The sequence below is a fragment of the Panthera uncia genome, chromosome B4 (assembly GCF_023721935.1).
Source record: "Panthera uncia isolate 11264 chromosome B4, Puncia_PCG_1.0, whole genome shotgun sequence".
Lineage (NCBI taxonomy): Eukaryota > Metazoa > Chordata > Mammalia > Carnivora > Felidae > Panthera > Panthera uncia.
This window is the reverse complement of record NC_064809.1, coordinates 127384607-127400057: the sequence shown is the minus strand read 5'-3', so window position 1 is coordinate 127400057 and position 15451 is coordinate 127384607. Positions and strand designations below refer to the sequence as shown.

Below are 15451 nucleotides of genomic sequence, written 5' to 3'. Positions count from 1 at the left end.
GACCTGGAACCACAAAAACCTCTGCGAAGTCAAACCAGCTCACAGCTCCGCTCCGGCAGCGGCGGCCACGTTACTGCGCAGGCGCCGCTGCAAACTCCCGCGCGCCAGACGCGCCCCTCCTGGGCGAACTCACTTCCGGAAGGGCGGGGGGAGCGACGAATCCCCCTTCCTCCCGAAGATGGTCCGAGCCAGCCTCCGGCCAATCAGAAAGCTTCTCTTTTCACAGCTTCTGGCTGGAGGAGGCTGGGAGTTTCATTTCCGTGAACTTTCCGGCGGCTCGGGGGCGGGAGGTGGAAATGATTGACATCTCCAGTAGCCATTTGTCTAGCGGAGTGAGCTTGACGGGCAGACACCACTAAGAAGTGTCTGGCCGGGGGGAGCTATGGGCCCCGCCCCCTCCTCCCACTGGCCTCCGAGAGCCGGGGTGGGGTGGGAGCTTTTGGCCGCAGCCAATCGAGGGTCAGCAAGGAGGAGGAGGCGGGGTAGGTGGGCAGTGGTTGCCCGGGGAGCGCGTCTGGCGCCGTGCTGGGGTTGGGGTCGGATGGCTGCGGCGTCGCGCTTCCCGATCCCCACTGCCAGGAGCTAGGCTGGGAACGAGCGGGAGCCCCGTCGCCACGCTCGCACCTTCCAGGCTGCCTTCTGAGGCCTGAAGCCGGGCCCCGTCTGGCGCTCCTCTGCGCCTCCGCCCCGACCCTCGCGCGCGATAGCCGCCCCCAGCCCAGAGGGTCCGGACCCCACTGTCCCTGTCCGCACCGCGGCCCCAGGCCCCTTGAGTGTCTGCCGTCCCCACTTCCCTTCCCAGGCAGCCCCCCCCCCCCCCCGACGCTTCTAGCAGCCGCTCTTCCCCTGTCTGGTCCGCGGAGGTGGTTGGTTACCATGGTGAAGCTGGCGGCCAAATGCATCCTGGCAGGTGAGTTTGAAATTTAGTCTCCAGAATCCAGAGACTTCGTAAGTTACTGAGAGCTTTTGTTCGCGTAAATTGCCTACCCTCTTTTCCTTTCTCTCTTCCAAAGACGAGTTAATGCGATTACTGATAGAGTAAATGCCACTAGGGGTGGAAGAATTCTCTTCCAGGGCACATTTGTAGCTCCAGCAGATATCCCCGCTCCCTGTCATACCCTGAGACCACCTTCACCAGTTTAAACTATATTCAGGAGGAGTAGACTCGTTAAAAAAAAAAAAAAATCAGGCTAAGCACGCCATAAATGCTTTATCCAAACCATGTGGCATATCCCAGTGTTAGGCATCGGTAACTTTGGTAGTCAGTAGTTGTGGGATTTTTTTGTCCTGATCGCACCCCCTCTGGTAACAGGGATGGGAAACCGTAATGTACAGTCGACCAGAGTTTGCAAAAGGGCCATGTGTGTTGTCTTTAAGAGCCAGACTTCCCACGCTGCCCTGCACTCAGGAGGTTATAAATGTTGAATCCCCCAAAGGCAGGAATCTCTGTTTGGTTGACTCCGACGTCCCAAGCATCCTGAACAATATCTGGAACCAGGAGGTACTCAGTAACTAGTTGTGGAATGAATGCCAATGTGGCATTCACATTTGTATTATTTGTATTGTTCCCTTTGTATGTCAGCACAGTCAGGAAAATATTTGCCAGGATTTCGACCTGGGGCCCCTGAACACAGATGTGCTTTACTGAGTCCTTAGTGCATGCCGGACACAGGCACTTCATTCAGTCCCCTCACCGCAGCACACTGGGGTCGGTGCTGTATTGTTTGATCTTACCGAGGCACTGAGAGGTCAAGTCTCTTGCCCAGGGTCACCCCCTCGTGAAGGAAAGTCCTAGGCAGGATCTCAGCCCCCCAACCCTGCCCAGCTGCAAAACTCTTCATTTGTGTTACCGTTGAACCCCGAGATCTCTCTAGGGTTCCCCAACCAGCTCATGAAAGAAATGATATAGAGGGGGAAAAAAATTCCCCTTTTGATTCCTCTCTTCCAGACTGAAATTGATGATATTTTTAATGGCCTTTCTAATCTGAAAAGAAAAGGGTGACACAGAAAGATGCCTGACAGTAGTAACTCAGATCACACTGGAGGAAAAAAATTGGTGGTTCTCAAGAGAGATCTGTAGTTTCCAGAGTGCCAGGAGAGGCAGTATTGTGTAACAAAAGTAATTCTGACTGTTCCTTTGAAGGGCTGTGTCATCTTGGGCACAGCATTTCTCTAAGCCTCAGTTTCCTTGCGGATGAGGTAAGAACGTTTTTATTTTCTGAAGTTGTGTATTTTTTTTAAATGGGCTTCTCTGACTGTTCTCTCATTTCCTTTTTAATTCAATTTCCATCCCGCGGGGCTAACTTACAGAGCACCTTCTGTGTGCCAACACTGCACTCGAACCCTCAACACAGGTGTCTCACTGAGTCCTCACAAGAACCCTGAGGGACTGGTATTATTTGGCATCCTATTTACAGGTGGGGCATCTGAGGCCCAGAGAGGGTAAGACACTTGCCCTGGGTCACACAGCTGGATGCAGCAGAGCTGGCCTCCAGACCCAGGCGATCTGGTTTCCAGGGCTTTGTGTTTAGCCTCCGGCTATACTGTCCTCAAGCCTCAATGCTAGACTCTTTGCCCCTCTTGACACCGAGCCCCCAGGTACGATTTCACCTGATTTCAGCCACTGCCTGAGTGATTCTTGAACTCCAGTCTAGTCCTCAACTTCAGCCTCCTTTCAGGGCCTTGAGGTCAAGCATTTCCTCTTGGAAGTTTCCAGGACCCGAAAGACCTCAGCACAGCGAATCAGGCCCCCCTACCCCACCACCCACCAGAGTCTCATTCTCTACACTGGCCCCACCACATACACCACCCCCCCTCCCCACTGGTTTTATTTTTTCCTCTCCCCTCCCAGGCCTACTCTTTAAATTGAGTTTATCTGTCTTTTTTTCCCTCTCTTATAACTAGTCAGTGAGGGACCTGATACTCAGTTCAAGTGCTTTTATTCATTCAACAGATATTTAGTGAGCACCTGTGTGTGAATCATCGTGCAAGGTACAGTGGGACTACGGGGGTGAACCAGGGCAGCCCCCACACTCACGGAAGGGCTGAGACGTGCATAATACTTTATAATCAAGCAAACACAAAGAGAATGCCGGTTGTGTCCCAGATACCAGAGAAATCCCTCAGAGCACAGCTGCTCCTTGTTCTGGCTCAGATGAGGAGAGGGGACAACCCTTGACATTTATCTGTTGTATTTACCTAAAAACCACTTAAATATGACTTGAAGTATGTCAGGCACTGCCCATATGAGCTCATTACGTCCTCCTAACGATTCTACGAGATAGGTGCTTATTGTCCGCCTTTTATAGAAATGGCAACCGAGGCCCGGAGAGATCGCTGACCCAAGGTCACACAGCTGGAGTGGGGACTTGGGTTTACTGCCCCTTGGTAGCAGTGGGGATGAGAATAGCACCTCGCCAGAAGGTGGCTCGGAAAAGTCTCATGCTACCAGCCGTGAGCCTCACGGGTGACGACAAGAGGGAGACCTGGAGGGAGGTTCCCTCTCAGGGCTTCTCGAAGGTCAAGAGCGCAGGGGCATGGAGCCCAGATGTGGCGTACGGGACAGCTGGGGAACAAGTGGGATGTGAGCGTTTCCTGTGGTATGTCCATCAAACAGGTCCTGGAAGGATGAAGGGACAGGAAGGCAGCACCTAGAGCAACTACAGGAAGGGTCCCCCCGCCCCGGGCTGAGGGAGGCAGGGAGGCAGACAGGTCGTCGGAAGCTCAGGAAGAGAGCTCCCCGAGGAGCCGAGACGCAGACCTGAGAAGAGGGCACTGTCCCCCCGCTGCTGGCATCTCCCGAGCGGGAGTAAAAAGACTGGTCCAGTAATAAACTGGAGAGAAGTAAATACCTACTGCTGGAGTAAAGGCCATTGCCAACGCACTGCTTAGACAGCAGGCACGTGGGAAAGGGGCAAGTCCATCCGCCCTCCCCCACCTGCCAGTCTTTCTCTAGAACGTTCACTGGCAGAGCCGGACAGGAAGCCCCTGGCAGAGGAGACCCCCGTTAGCAGAGTCCCGGCTCCCACAACCCGGGGCGGGACACAGAGCCCGGGCTGAGGCCTGAGGCAACCAGTGCGCTGTCCTCAGGGACGACAGAGGCAACGCGGGCTTGAGATTGAGCGGAGGCAATTGCAGATAGAGACAGCAGTTGCAGGAGCCTGGGTACAGCTGGGAGGGGTGAGCACCTGCTGACATGGGCAGAACAAGTGGGTTAGGTCAGCAAGACGCCTTGGGACCTGGGGGTGCGACGCAAGCCTGGCTGTCGACAGATAGATCGGCTGAAGGCCCAACATTCTAGTGGAAACATCCACGGGTTGTTGGAGATAGAGACCAAGCGTGGGAGAGAGAAGTGACAGGGGAAAGAGAGTAAATGGGACAGACTAACTGGGAGCAGACAGACCCACAGGAGTGCCCACATTCGGAGGCAGGAGAACCAGGCCAGTGGAAGGACACGGGGGCCAGGCGGGAGGGGGCTGCTTCGGGCTGACTCATCCTTCAGAGACACCAAGGAGCATGGGAGCCGAGAAAAAGCCATTGGACTTGGCAGTGACCTCGCATGGTGCCTTTGCAGGCGTCCCTCCCTCTGTCCCCCAGGCTCAGCCCCCTCCCCCCTACCACCCCGGGGAAGTCGGCCTCGCTGCCGAAACTGCTCATTCGAAACTGCTCATTCGTTCCTTTCCTCGACGCACCCTCAGATGCTTTGGTTCTCAGCTTGCGCTGTTTGCCTTTGCACTTGTCATCGTGTTGCTCTGCAAATGTGTTTATCAGTTACTTCCCTTCCTTGTGCCGGATCCCTCCTCAGCCGACGCTCGAGGTTTTCCATAAGTGTGGGTGACTCTGACTGACAGTCGGAAGGAAGATTTATGAAATTAACTAGAACAAATCTGTGGGGGATTTCACGAGCAGGAAGAGCCAATTTCCAACTGGATTCAGACGCAAAATTGGAGTCAAGCGGGTGGAGACAGAGCGCAAGAGGGAGAGTGATATGCTCTGTTTGTTCGGAGATGGATGGGTACCCGGCCACCGTGCAGCCCGTGGCTGCCTCTGATGTCAGGCAAGGCTGCGGCGATGGGGGCCTGCAGGGGCAGTGTTAGAAACGGGTCAGGAGTGTCCCTGAGCGCTAGGAGAGGAGTGGGGTCCGGCGGGAAGAGTGAGATGTAGGAATCCTGCGCCCGATTACCCAGCTTTCCCTGAGCCTCGGAAGCTTCATCTGGCAAGTGAGGCTGACGGTCACGGTAGGGAGTGGGGGCTGGGAAGGAGGGAACAGGACCGTGGGAACGGTTCCCTTCTAAGACGCGGTGGTAAACAGAAAAGCAAGACTGAGTAGCTCACTCAGCCCTGGAGGGGTGCACAGGAGAAATGCCACAAGTAGGCAAGTAATGGCCTCGCAAGAGAAGATTATATGGGTGGGAAAAGTCAAAACCGAAAAGCGAACAGAGCAGCGGGCTGCGGAGAAGTTAAGAGGCACCTGGAAGCCGACAGTAAAACAGAGCGAAAGCAGGGCGATCGCCCCAGAAGGCACAAGACAGACGGACACGAACGCACTGGTGGCTTTGCTGAGGAGCCTGGGCCGGAAGGAGAATCTGTAACACTCAAGGCCCAGAAGATCTCACGAATGAGAACGAGGCTGGCATCGCCAGAGGCAGAGCAGGGTCATGGGGAAGCGGTTGGGGGTGGGACAGGGGGACTAGGGGTGGGCATGGAGAGCCTCTAGATTAAATTGCTCCCCACAGGGGCGCCTGGGGGACTCAGTCGGTTAAGCGTCCAACTTCGGCCCAGGCCATGACCCCACGCTTCGTGGGTTCGAGCCCCGCGTCGGGCTCTGCGCTGAAAGCTCAGAGCCTGGAGCCTGCTTCCGATTCTGTGTCTCCCTCTCTCTCTGCCCCTCCCCTGCTTGCACTCTGTCTCTCTGTCTCCCAAAAATAAATATTAAAAAAAAAAAAATTGCTCCCCACAGTCTTGTGAAAGGTCCAGATCTCAAACTGAAACTATGACATAAACCTTTAGTTTGGAGACACCGATTCATGAGGCTGTCGACCCACGAAGGCAGGCGGGGAGGTAAACCCCGGGAGGCGTAAAGCAAGCTCGGGGGAAACGGTGGCTGTTGTAGATAGACTGTAGACAGACGTGGGGAGGCCCCTGGGATGACGGATCCGCAGTGCTGCTGGGCACGCCGAGGCCGGAGTGGAACGTGTCACTTGGAAATGGGTTTCAGGTTGGCCGATGTAGCAGGCGGACTCCTTGCTTCCCGTAAATGCAGAAACCCTCCCAGCTCTCGCCACCCCCCACCCCGAAAGAAGCACGCAGGGTCCTAAGTATGGGAGCTCTGAACTCAGATTGGTTCCGTTAGGCAGGTGAGCCTATGAGACTGAGCCCTTTACCTTCGAGACTTCAAAGCACGTTCAAGTTTGAAAGTGACAGCTTTTCCCCATGGGGTGTGTGCAGTGAAACAGTGTGTCAGCTCTGTTCCGAGTGCTCTGAAGCCTTCCTTAAGCTCTGTTACCTTCTGGGTCAGTTCTTTTGGATGAAAGGATTACCCTTGAAGAAATGCAACCGGGCTTTGAAGACTGGTCTCCCGGACCCGTGGCCCTGCCGGCCACCTCCCAAGTCCCCATGAGAGCCAAGTACGTCTTCTCTGAAAACTCATTGAAGTTTCTGGTTTCTAACTAGCGCTCTGGAGTGGGGGGGGGGGGGTGGTTCTCAAGCCAGATCAGGACAGAAATGATGATTTTCTCCTCCTCTGACCTCACAGGAGACCCGGCAGTGGGCAAGACCGCCCTGGCACAGATCTTCCGCAGCGATGGAGCCCATTTCCAGAAGAACTACACCCTGGTGAGACGTGGGAGTCGTAGGCTGGCCAAGGCTTAAAGAGAAACGATTGGGGGCGCCTGGGTGGCTCAGTCAGTTAAGCACCCGACTCTTGTTTTCGTGAGTTTGAGCCCTGCGCCGGGCTCTGTGCTGACAATGCAGACCCTGCTTGGGAATCTCTCTCTCCCCCCCACCTCTCTGCCCCTCCCCTGCTCATACTGTCTCTCTCTCAAAATAAATAAATAAACTTAAAAAAGAATTTAAAGAGAAATGATCGTCCTTCGGCCCTGAGGGAGTGACTTTCCAGAATTCCTTAAGAAGCCCTACAATCTGATGGGAGGCTGCTTGAGTGGCCACGTGGAGATCACTTTTCCATGAGCCACAGGGCGTGAGGCTGCCTGTGGCGCAGACGGGCCGGTGGCCCACTGGGTGACCATATACACCTCCTTGTGAGCCGGGAGTGGGAGGAGCCTAGTTGGTCCTGTCTGACTTCTACAGCAGTGAGTCCAGAACATAGCACTTCTGCCTCCTGGGCATCAGATGTTCATCATGTCCTGTAACACGCCTCTTGGGAGCCTCTGACGCGCATATTCTTGGTTTTCCTCGGCAGACGACAGGGGTGGATTTGGTGGTGAAGACGGTGCCAGTCCCTGACACGGGGGACAGCGTGGTAAGTGGTGCCCTTGACCTGAGAGAGCTCACCGCTCCTCCAGCTGGGCCCAGAGTCCCTGTGGTCACTGTCTTCCTCCCTGAGAGGGAATACTGTACCAGCACTTGGCCTAGGCTTGTCTGAGCACTTGGGAAGAGTCGCTGATACGGGCTGGGAGGACTGGGATACGGGCCCTGCCCTCACAGAACTTACTGGAGTATCAGGGTCCTTAACCCGGGTCCCTGTATGGGAGTCCACAGCTCTGGAAATTGAATCGCAGGGCATTATGTTTGCACGTGCTTTCCTGGAGAGAAGGTTTAAGAATCCCTACCTTCCACGGGGCACCTGGGTGGCTCAGTCAGTTAAGCGTCCGGCTTCCCCTCAGGTCATGATCTCGCGGTTTGTGGGTCCGGGCCCCACGTCGGGCTCTGTGCTGACAGCTCGGAGCCTGGAACCTGCTTCGGATTCTGTGTCTCCCTCTCTCTCTCTGCCCCTCCCCTGCTGGCGCTCTGTCTCTGTCTCTGTCTCTGTCTCTCTTTCTCGCTCTCTCAAAAATAAACATTAACAACAAAAGAATCACCGCCTTCTTAAAGAGATCCATGAGAAAACACAATTTTAGGTACCCCCGAGGCAGTGAGAAAGCATGAAACGCAGATTACAGCACTGACCTTCAGACCCTGTGCCGGGGTCAGAAGCCAGCCAGGGGGCATCAGTGCCCAGGGGAGCCGAAGGGGGAGACTTCCCAGAGCAGCAGCATCGGGGAGGGGCTCTCGCCTGGGCTGGCCGAGGTTCGGTCAGGGGCAGGAAGGGTCATCCTCCGTCTTCTGTCTGAATCCCACCATCGGAGACCGACGGCAGGCTGTCCTACTTTAAGCGCCTTCCCCAGGCCTACTCGGTGACCTGCTTTAAAAAAGAATTGTCTTAAGATCTGAAAATCAATTTGGTTAACAAAGTGCAGAATGACCTTTTGGAAACCAGAGCACGTGTCAGCCTGTTTAGCACTCCTGGGATTTTTGGGTTCGGGGTGAGGAGAGGTGAGCCGCCACACAGAAAGTGCTGGTTGTGCCGGCTGTCTCAGGTCTGCGGTGAGCCCAGCGTCGTCTCGGGGACTTGCGGCCAGCGATTTCCCTTCTACATGCAGACTTTCTTGGGACTTGCCTTTCTGGTTCTAGGAACTCTTCATTTTTGACTCTGCCGGCAAGGAGCTGTTTTCGGAAATGCTGGATAAATTGGCAAGTAGCCTGCGACCTTTTCCCTAACCCCCGCCCCCGCCCCCTTCCACCAGAAAGTTGACCCCTTCGCTGCTCTCCCGGCAGTGTCACTGCAACCTGGCTGCCTAGAGGACAATGCTACCAAGGCAGAGTTCTTCAAGGGCCATTCCTCCCAGCCTTGGGACTTGACGGCTTCTTGGCCAGCGGGACTGGCTCGTGCACGTGATTCCCCCGCCCCCAGCTCTGGAATGGCCAGGTTCAGAATGTGCCGGAGCCGTGTGACTCAGTCCCTGCAGCGCTCTGGGCCCCCCTTCTTTAGACAGCCCCCGCTGGTGATGCCAGGAGCAAATATTTCCTTCTCCCTGTAGTGAGAGACTCACCTTGGCCCAGCCCCCGGGGTTTGCTCTGGGCCCTGTGCCTACTGCCGCCCCAGGCTTATCGTGCCCACCCGCCCATCCTCTCAGGATCCCACTTGCCATACCTTCCAAGGTAACAGTTCTGCTAATCTGGGCCAGTGAGCTAATTACAAGGTTTGAACTCTCCAGAGCCCTCCCCTGCCTTTCCAAGAATGGCCACATTTTAATAGAAATCGTTTTCTGCCCCTTTTTTGTTGTCTAAAAGAAAGAGATCTGATGATTGTCATTTCTCATGGGCTTGGCTTCGTGCATCAATCCGTGGTGTTTACGGCGTGCCTGCTGTGGGCACGGCCTCTCCCTGGGTGCTGGCCTGTTGGGCAAAGGGAGGATGTGTCTGGGCAAGTCAGGGCCACCTGGCACCCATCGGCTCAAACCCTGACTCGGGGCTACTACGTTGGCTCCAGCTCGATCCCAGGCCTATCCTGGGTCACCTCACTGAGGCCTAGAGGAAAGAGGTGTCTCCCTCATGCACAAAAGGGGAGATCAAGCAAGACTTCTTGAGTTAGTCTGCGGAGTGAAGGTGTGAGGGGTTCATCCGCTCAGTCCAAATGGCAGCCTAGCCTTGGGGAGGAGTGAGCCCTCTAGAGCCAATCCTGGGCTGGCCTTGCCAGGACAACTGGAGGGAGGAAGGATTCTTCCCCACACCCTGGAGGTTACGGACACACCAGAAATAAACTGTAATTGTGCAGGACGGGGGTACCCAGAGGGGAGGGCAGGGTAAGAGAGCCTCACACACCAGGACGGGCATCACAGCCTGAGCAGGGCTGTCCTGTGCCCTTGTGCCGGGCAGCAGGACGTCCCAGGACTCCGAGCGGCCCCTGAAGGCGACGGCCCTCGCGGGCATGGCCCTGGTTCTTAATTGGGACAGTGAGCCCTGTCCAGTTGTTGGTCTGGTTTGGACTGGGGCCGGCACACTGCAGGAGAAGCAGAAAGTGCCCTTTGCATTGGGAACAGCCAGCCCTTATTAGGAAGATGCGGGACAAACAGGTTTCCCGTGGCTGGCTAATGGAAGAAAGGATGCCTATTAGGCCTGCAAAGCAGAAAAACCTAATAAGTTGCATGAGAGCGGGCCCTCCATAGGAATGCGACCAACTACGAATGAATGAAACCAGTGGCAGGCCAGAGCTTTTCTGGGTAGAAAAAAGCCTCAGTCCTACCCCAGTCATTAAAGCATGTCTGATCTGGGCAAGTCAGTTACCCTCTCTGAACCCAGTGTCTTTAGCTAGGCAGCAGGGATATTGAGACCGGCCCTGCAGGGTCGGGAGGTTTCTCAGCCATGCACAGAACGCACCCAGCAGGCAGCCTGGCACGGAGGTGAGCCCGTGCCCTCCCCTTCGTTCCTTTGGGTGAATTGTTTTCTCCCTCGGGCTGGCTCAGTTTTCTGACTCTCATCCCTATTAGAGGTTATCTCCCCACCCCCTGTCCCTTCCCTTGGAAGGCCAGATTTTTCTCCCAGCCTAGAAATCGCTGTCACCGTTACTGACGTGCACTCATCCGGCCCGTCCCGCACAGTGGGAGAGTCCCAACGTCTTGTGTCTCGTCTATGACGTGACCAACGAGCAGTCCTTCACCAACTGCAGCAAGTGGCTGGAGAAGGCTCGGTCCCAGATCCCCGGCACGTCCCTCCCAGGTAGGAGCTGCGGCCATCTGCGTTTTCCAGCAGCACCTCCGTCCCTCAAGTCCACGAGCACGAGGTCCTTGCAGGGGTGGCTACGGGTGTAAAACAGGGTGCCCCCGGCTTTGAGTATGGTGGTCTGGATTGAACAGTGGCTCTGCCTCTTGGCACAGTCACCACATACCTCCGTGAGTCCGTAACACGGGCAGATGACGCCCCTCGCCCCCCACCCCCAGCCTTGCAGGGTGACGGAGAGGAGACTCAAGATAACACGGGGAAGGTGCAGTGATAGGAATGAGATTTTATTTCTGAAAGCCAGCCCTGGGGATGAATTCCTCATTTTCTCCTGTATGTGGGGCGCAAGTAAACATTCAAGTCCTATTGTCACTTCTGAATGCTTTAAATCAGTTTATTTTTCATCCCTATGTGCGATCAACAAATTCCCCTCATTAGAGACCAGGGAAAGCGATCTCCAGAGACGGGCTCAGAAATTAGTTGCAGCTGATGCAGCTGGGAATGGAACTAAATTACCTCTGAGTCCCTGACTCTGAGCCCAGCCCTTAGATTAGTATTAATGACCATTTTTAACGTTTGCTCCATGTGCTAGGAATTACCACAAATGCTCACATAAATTTGGCCCTCGCCTTGCAGCCTTAAGGAGACAAGGCAGACAGATCCACGTGAAGTCTAGAAGAAGGGCTGAACAAGAGCTGTGTGGGAAAAGCAAAGCCCTCCTCCTCTCCTGGGGCCCTCGGGGGCCAGCCCCGGACCCTCTCTCTCTCCCGGTGCTCACCACCTCGAATCAGGCAGCCTCCCCCAGTGTTTCAGACCCCTCAAAATCCGTGTGCTTTGCTCTTTTCTCTCTCCAGCTGTCCTCCCGGGCTGTCACAGTTCATTGTGATGCTTTGGTTGTTTCTTTCGAGTAGGTGTGTTAGTGGGGAACAAGACAGACCTGGCCGGCAGACGGGCGGTGGATTCGGCTCAGGCCCGGGCGTGGGCCCTGGGCCAAGGCCTGGAATGTTTTGAAACATCCGCGGTAAGTACCTCCGCCTGCTCCGTGGCCACGTCTGGACTGGGCCCCTGCTGGGCGTGGTTTCTCACGTGACCTCATAGGCATGGAGTCTGTATGCTCCCATACCCAGGTTCTCATTCGGAGCTGATGTTCCCATTCCTAGTCCAGGATCTCTTCTCAGGAGCCACTCGTGCGCTACAGTAAAGCAGATCGGCCGGCCGGCCCTGGAAAAAGTTGTATCTCAGTTTAATAAGAAACGCAAGCGCGTTGGGTTCGATCGTAGCGACAGTTGGCATTCGCGTGAGACGGGATGGATCACGGTGCCGGCACATTATCTCACGGTCCTCACGGTCCCGTGGGCCTGGGAGCCGGGCCCTTAATAAGCCCCACTTCCGTGTTGAGGAGGTGAAGGGACTCGCCCAAGGTCCCATGACTGTTCAGTTGCCGTGCGGATGTGAACCTTTTAAATCCCCCCAAGTGGCCTGCTTCCTTGGCGGGTAAAGGCCAGCGCTCTGCCCACCGATGGCGAAGCAACAGGACTGAACCGTGGGACCCTTGGCGGGTCCGTTAGTTTCTTGGTGCCTCAGGCTCCTCACCTGTAAAATGGGGATAACAAACTCCCATTCCTCATTGAGTGACAAATAGGAGAATTAAGTCAGATGGCGAATACGAAAACGTTGGCACAAAGCCTAGTGCGTAACACACGCTCGGTCAATATTTGCTTTTTCACGTGGAATTATTCCCCCTAGTCATCTTCTGGATAGTGTTGTTGCCTCAAAGTTTTTCAGTCCTAGATTCTACAAAGATAAGTGTTCCTCTTACCTTCTGGCCCGATCATCGCAAATGCTCAACTAATGAAATTCAAATTCGTGAGCTTTTGAGGATAGGGGTTTCTCATCTTTGGTGCCCTTGAGCCACCCACATCAGGCCATACGATAGGAGCTTGGATTTCGAGTAACTTGTTCTGCGAATGTTCCGCAAGGCGAGCAGACGTTTTTTTCTTTTTTTTTTTTTAAGTTTATTTATTTTGAGAGAAACAGAGACAGCGCAAGCAGGGGTGGGGTGGAGAGAGAGAGAATCCCAAGCAGGCTCCACGCCATCAGCGCAGAGCCCCACACGGGGCCCGACCCCACGAAACTGTGAGGTCATGGCCTGAGCAGAAACCGAGGGTTGGACGCCTAGCCGACTGGGCCACCCGGGCGCCCCCAGAACTTACTCATCTTAAAACTGGAACCTGGCGCCCTTTGCTCATTTCCCCCACCTCCCCTGGCAACCCCCCCACCTGCTTTGTGCTGCCGTGACTCCTGTTTCTTTAGATCCACGCGTAAGCGAGAATCTGTCTGCCTTCTCTGTCTGCCTTCTTTTCACTTAGCATGATGCCCTCAAGGTTCAGCCACGGTGTCACAGGCAGCAGGATTTCCTTCCCTTTTATGGCTGAGCAATATCCCATTACGCACATACACAGACCACGGTCTCTGATTCATCCGTTGATGGACACTTAAGTTGTTTGCACATCTTGGCTATTAGGAATAATGCAGTGAGCATGAGGGTCCAGACATCTCTTCAAAGCAGCGACTTCATTTCCTTTGGGTATTTACCCAGAGGCGGGATTGTTGGACCACCCGGTAGTTCAAGTTTTAACAGTTGAGGGACCTCCACACTTTTCCAGAGTGGCCTCACCCCTTTGCGTTCCTACCAGCAGTGCTCGGGGGGGGGGGGGGGGCCCTTTCTCTCCACGTCCTCGCCGGCACCTGCCATCTCTCTAGGGTAACGGGCATCCCAAGAGGTGCGAGGTGGGTCTGGTCGTGGTTTTGACTCGCCTTCCCCTGCGGGTGAGAAGCGTCTGGCACCTTCTCACGTACCAGTTCGTCACTTGAATATCCTTTTCGGGAAAACGTCTGTTCGCTCCTCTGCCCATTTTTTTAAACCCGATTATTTACGTTTTTGCTATTGAGTTACCTAAGTTCCTCATATATTTTGAGCATTCACCCCTTATCGGATGTGTGGTTTGCAAGTATTTCCTCGTTTTCCATCGGTTGCCCTTTCATTTTTTGTTTTGTTTTGTTTTAGTGTTTATTTTTGAGAGAGAGAGAGAGAGAGAGAGAGAGAGAGAGAGAGAGAGAAAGGCAGAGCACAAGCAGGGGAGGGGCAGAGAGAGAAGGAGACACAGAATCCGAAGCAGGCTCCAGGCTCCGAGCTGTCCGCACAGAGCCCGACGCGGGGCTCGAACCCACTGACCGAGAGATCATGACCTGAGCCGAAATCGGACCCTTAACTGACCGAGCCACCCAGGCGCCCCTGCTCTTTTCATTTTGTTGTTTCTTTTACTGCACAGAAGCTTTTCAGTTTGATGTAGTCCCACTTATTGATTTTTGCTTCCGCTGCTTGTGCTTTGCTGTTATATCCATAAAATCATTGCCAAGTTCTGTGTCCAAGAGCTTTTTCCCGACATTTTCTTCTAGGACTTTTATGGTTTTCGGTCTTAAGTTCAGACCTCGAGTCCATTCCGAGTTAATTTTTGTGAATGCTGTAAAAGCTTCATTCTCTTGCATGTGAATATCTGGTTTTCCCAGCATCATTTATCACAGAGACTATCGCCCACGTATGCAGGGGTTTATTTCTGGGATCTCAGTTCTGTTCCGTTGGTCTTTGTATCTGTTTTTATGCCAGGGCCATCCTGTTTTGATTGTCGCTGCTTCATAATATAGTTTGAAATCAGGACACGTTGACCCCTCCAACTTGGTTCTTCTTTCTCGGGATTGCTTTGGCCATTTGGGGTCTTTTGCGGTTCCTCTTAGACTTTCTAACACCCCTCAGTATTTGACATTAAGCGTTGTTTTAAGGACGTTAAAATAGAAACATAAAGTGTCCATCGGTGTAGGACAGTATGAAATGCAAGCAAGTTCAGGAAGGATCCCCTCCTTCTTGAGGAGGGTTCCTCTTGCAGGAAGGTGAGGGAGGGAACCGACGTTTGCTGAGGGCCTGCTATGGGCTAGGTGTTTGCACACGTTCTCTGCCGACACTTCTGGAAGCCCTGGCAGACAGCCACTGCTGTCCCTGTCTTACAGATGCCGAGCAGACTCCGAAAGGTCACATAGCTCTCCCTGGTTGCCCAGCTTATGAGCAGTCGGACCAGGACTAGAATGCAGGCCTGTCTAGCATGAGGACCTTCTAGAAGGAGCTCTGGCCTGCCACAGAACCAACTTTGGGACTCTCAGGGGCAGAACTGTAGGCCAGATTGAGCACTGGTCTGAGAGCCTGTTCTAAGGATCTTTCACACAAAGCGGACATCCTCTGGGGTATGTCAGTGACACTGTGATCGGTTAACAGAAGGGTTCCAGGATTCTTGTCATTGGCAAACCCTCTTAATGCCTTCGGAAAATGGTTCCGTCTACATCTGCTACTTCAGGAGTGCTCCCTGGTACACAGAGAGGCTCATCTCCACTGTATTTCTTAACTTTTTAATATTATTTATATATTATATATAAATATATATATTTAAATAAATATTATAAATAAATTAAATAAATATATATTAATATATATTATATATTAATATAAATAAATATGCATTATATATTATGTTAATATATATGTTTATGTTAATAAATTTACATATATATAAACTTATATAAATATATAATATATAATATATAGATAATATTTATATAATATATAATATGTAAATAATATTTATATAATATGTATTATATAAATAATATTTATATAATATATAAT

General features: G+C 53.4%; 1 protein-coding gene across 3 annotated transcripts in view; it reads left to right on the top strand.

The window, feature by feature from the left end:
• The first annotated feature begins 390 nt into the window (after positions 1-390).
• Positions 391-15451, top strand: part of IFT27 (intraflagellar transport 27) — a 17344-nt gene continuing 2283 nt past the window's right edge. For 2 of the 3 annotated variants that reach the window (XM_049626268.1, XM_049626270.1), the window contains exons 1-6: positions 489-910; positions 6755-6834; positions 7421-7480; positions 8632-8691; positions 10599-10716; positions 11628-11737. In XM_049626268.1, coding sequence (XP_049482225.1) covers positions 877-910; positions 6755-6834; positions 7421-7480; positions 8632-8691; positions 10599-10716; positions 11628-11737 — 462 coding nt within the window. In that variant the 5' untranslated portion in view covers positions 489-876. The other variant, XM_049626269.1, reaches the window with a different exon arrangement.